Genomic DNA, 3696 nt, shown 5'->3' on the forward strand with positions numbered 1-3696 from the left:
CAACAAGCAGAAGAGATTTGTTTGGGCCAAGAAACACAAGGAATGCACATTAGACCATTGGAAATCTGGGATTTGGTCTGAGCTGGACGGTTTTGGGGTGAGCTGGACCGCAGTGTAAAGGCAAAAGGGCCAACAAGTGCTTAGCATCTCTGGGAACTCCTTCAAGACTGCTGGGAAATCATTTCAAGTGACTACCTCTTGAAGCTCATCGAGAGAATGACAAGAGCGTGCAAAGCAGTAATCAGAGCAAAGGGTGGCTACTTTAATGAAACTAGAATATAAGACATGTTTTCAGTTATTTCACACTTTTTTGTTAAGTACATAATTCCACATGTGTTCATTCATAGTTCTGATGCCTTCAGTGAGAATCTACAATGTAAATAGTCTTTATGAAGATAAAGGAAACGCATGAATGAGAAGGTGTTTCCAAACTTTTGGCCTGTACTATATATATTATATATATTATATATATATATATATATATATATATATATATATATATATATATATAGTTTAAGAGCTTGACACAGGAATACTGATAATCACATGGAAGTTTTTTTTTATGGAGGGGATCTCCAAGTGTCCAAAGCTACCAAAATAAGTCACAATGAACATGTTTTTTATATATACTGTATGTATGTATGTATATGTATATATATACACACACACACATACATACTGAGCCTCGAGTCTCACAGCAGTCAGGTCTCTAAGAAGCAGATTACCTGTAGGTTGCAGAGGCAGATCATGCTGTACATCATCTGGGTGACACAGAAACAGTGGCGGAAGTTGTGGAAGGGGTTATTCTTGTAGTTGTCATGGATACAAAGCTGCGTAGTGAGAGATACAGAAAGACAGACAAGAGGCTTGAAATCTTTGAGCTTAAGGGCATCAATAGCCCTTTTAAAAGGTACTCAAAGGCACTGTATACGGTAATAAAAAAACAAACACAGAAAGCAACAGTAAAAGCAATAACAGTATAAAAACAACTACAACAGTAACAAAGACGACAACAGTAGGTGATCAGCAAAGAGCAGAATGAATTTAGAGATATTGTTCTGTTGAAAAGGCCCATTCAATGGGGATGTTGTTGGTGGGCGTCTATGTGAATGTACATGTATTGGGTCCAAGTCTCACCAGCCATCTCTTGAGTGTGATAGGGTTGATGCTGAAGTCTTTGACCAAGCCCAGGTCATGGTACATATGTTCCAGACAGCTGAGCATCTGGAAGAACAAAGGTGATATGTCTGTATACAGTGAGAAATGGAGATATGATGAGATAAGTTGTTTGGTCTTCTTTAATCCTTTGACATTTAACGAAAACATTTATGAAAAATTAGCAGTATATAAAACAATATTTATAATAAAAATTCTGAACCTTAAGGGCCAAATCCTGTTTGAAACATGTAGTTTAGTTTCTTTAGTTGATAATATAATAGATCCAAGTCACATTTAGGTTTGGGATAATCGGGATCAACAAATCGGTGCCACCGGAATTTTTGAAGAAAATTAAGATTGTTCTGTACAACAAGATAGGTCTGCTTGGCTCTTTCAGGGAATGATTGTAAAGATTTACAAGGAATATGTTTACAGCATTTACTATTTAACTGGGACGTGTTGGGACCATCTGGCAGGGGTTTGTAAATGTGCTGTATTTATATAGCGCTTTTCCAGTCTTAACAACTGTTCAAAGCACTTTTACATCTACAGGAAACATTCACCATTCACACACTGTGGCCGAGGCCGTACAAGGTGCCACCTGCTCATCAGATAAACTTTCATGCACATTCATACTCCGATGCGCAGCACCAGGGGCAACTCGGGGTTCAGTGTCTTGCCCAAGGACACTTCGACAATGACTGCAGGGGCGGGGATCGAACCACCAACCTTCCGATTGGCAGGCAACCGCTCTACCACTGAGCCACAGCCGCCCAGCCGTTTATGTTGACAAAGTACACACGGCAATACACTGGTAGAGCTAATGAGGTTTAACCATCTATTCAGGTCATTTAAATCACAGTACTGTATTGTGTGTGTATTGTGTGTAAAAGTTTAATGTGGTGTTTTCTTTTGCAGGGTGCAAATGTTCAACCAAAGAGCAACCGTCACCCAAGACAACTGTGATTGGTTTAAAGTAATGCCCAGAGCGGTTCCTTTCCCATAAGGTATGCGTGGTGTGGTCAGACCTTACCCCTAACCTTACAGTACCACAACACTGGCAATGTAAGACTAGGTTTAGGATAAGCAAAATTATTAAGGCCATAATCCTAAAACCTGCTCTTTGAATTCACCTCTTAAATCGAACAAATGGCGACGTAGAAGACTCAGAGTTTTCCATAGTAGTACGGGACTCATTTATCTACATAAATAGGCCTACGTTTATTTGTCTGTTACCTTAAGGCGACGCGTGAATTTGTAATAATCAACAGTGTTTTCCAAAGTTCCATTTTGCCATGATCTTTAGCTACATATAGGCCAACTGACGGGCCTGTCATGTGACTCAACATCACATGCAGGTTTATGAACAATTTTTTGTCCTTTAATCTTGGCTGCCTCCATCTGTCCATTGTCTGAGGATGTGGTCTGACAAGGACGCCCCGTCTTTACTACCCGGCCCCCCCGCCCTCTAACGTGATTTCTGTTTTAATTTATTTAGTTTCATATGGCTTTTCAATTAACCACTTTGTTCACCTGTCTACCATATGAGTTACAGAGGGGATACACAAAATATCAGGCCGTTATTTCACCTGATATTTTGTGTATCCCCTCTGTAACTTTTCCAAGAAAAGAGCAGACATCTCCATTTTACCTCAGGCTGTTTATTCTGACCTGAACAACACAGAAAATCCCACACATGGTTGCAGGATAGACCCTTTGCATGTTAGGGGAGGGGGATACACAAAATATAATATATTGCACGTGCGCTCTCGTGGCCAGGGGATACAAATCATGGCGGGAATAAGTACTTTGGCACGACACTGGGTCCGCATAAGCAGCAGAAAAGGGATGGATAGATAGATGGAATCCCACTGATTTTACAGGTCTGAGGAGTTTTACCGCATATTTGAAGAGTTGCTTCAGAAGGAGCTTTGTGGAGTGAGATAAATGTCCTCTAACAATGTCACTCAAGACAAACAAGTGAGCTAAACAGACCTCTGTAGCCCACTCCTTGGCCAGCAGCTCAAGGCTTCATAAGTATTACTTGTAATCCAAGCATAATGCAACTAGATTTCTGACCCACCTGTCGGTGGCAGTGTTGCATTAGGAGCACTATTTTATGAGGTGCACCTGTGTTACACAAGTCAGCCATTAGAAAAGTTGGTCTCTATCTCCAACTTTTGTTCTGTCAGTTTAGGCAAGGTAATGTCAGGTAGCTAACACTTTTTTTAACCTACTTTAAGCAAAGGCTTTTGGCTCTTAATGACATTATAATATTGAACAATTAGGATATTATAACTAGAATATTCACTGATTGATAATTTGCAACTTCCTCATCAGTTGATTAATCAGTAACAGTTGTTAAACTGCCTTTGATTCAAAAACAAACAGTGAATTACTCAGGGGATGAGTCTCACCTCATTAGGTTCCCACTGCCAAGCATCGAATGTAGGCAATCTGAGAGCTTCTACTGTCTCCTTAGACAGATGGTACTACACACACAAACACACACACACACACACACACACACACACACAC

At 40.2% G+C, this 3696-nt stretch overlaps 1 protein-coding gene across 2 annotated transcripts in view; it reads right to left on the reverse strand.

Annotated features, from left to right (window-relative positions):
* The window catches only part of pde9aa (phosphodiesterase 9aa), a 127795-nt gene that overhangs the window by 19364 nt on the left and 104735 nt on the right, over positions 1-3696 (reverse strand). For both annotated transcript variants that reach the window (XR_004334190.1, XM_032530261.1), the window contains 3 exons: positions 3576-3650; positions 1138-1224; positions 726-830 (listed from right to left, as the gene is read on the reverse strand). Coding sequence is in view for 1 of the 2 variants with exons in the window: in XM_032530261.1 (XP_032386152.1) it covers positions 726-830; positions 1138-1224; positions 3576-3650 (267 nt within the window). In the remaining variant the exon portion in view is untranslated. The remainder of the gene's footprint in view (positions 1-725; positions 831-1137; positions 1225-3575; positions 3651-3696) is intronic.

This window comes from Etheostoma spectabile, chromosome 11 (assembly GCF_008692095.1).
Source record: "Etheostoma spectabile isolate EspeVRDwgs_2016 chromosome 11, UIUC_Espe_1.0, whole genome shotgun sequence".
Taxonomy (NCBI): Eukaryota; Metazoa; Chordata; class Actinopteri; order Perciformes; family Percidae; genus Etheostoma; species Etheostoma spectabile.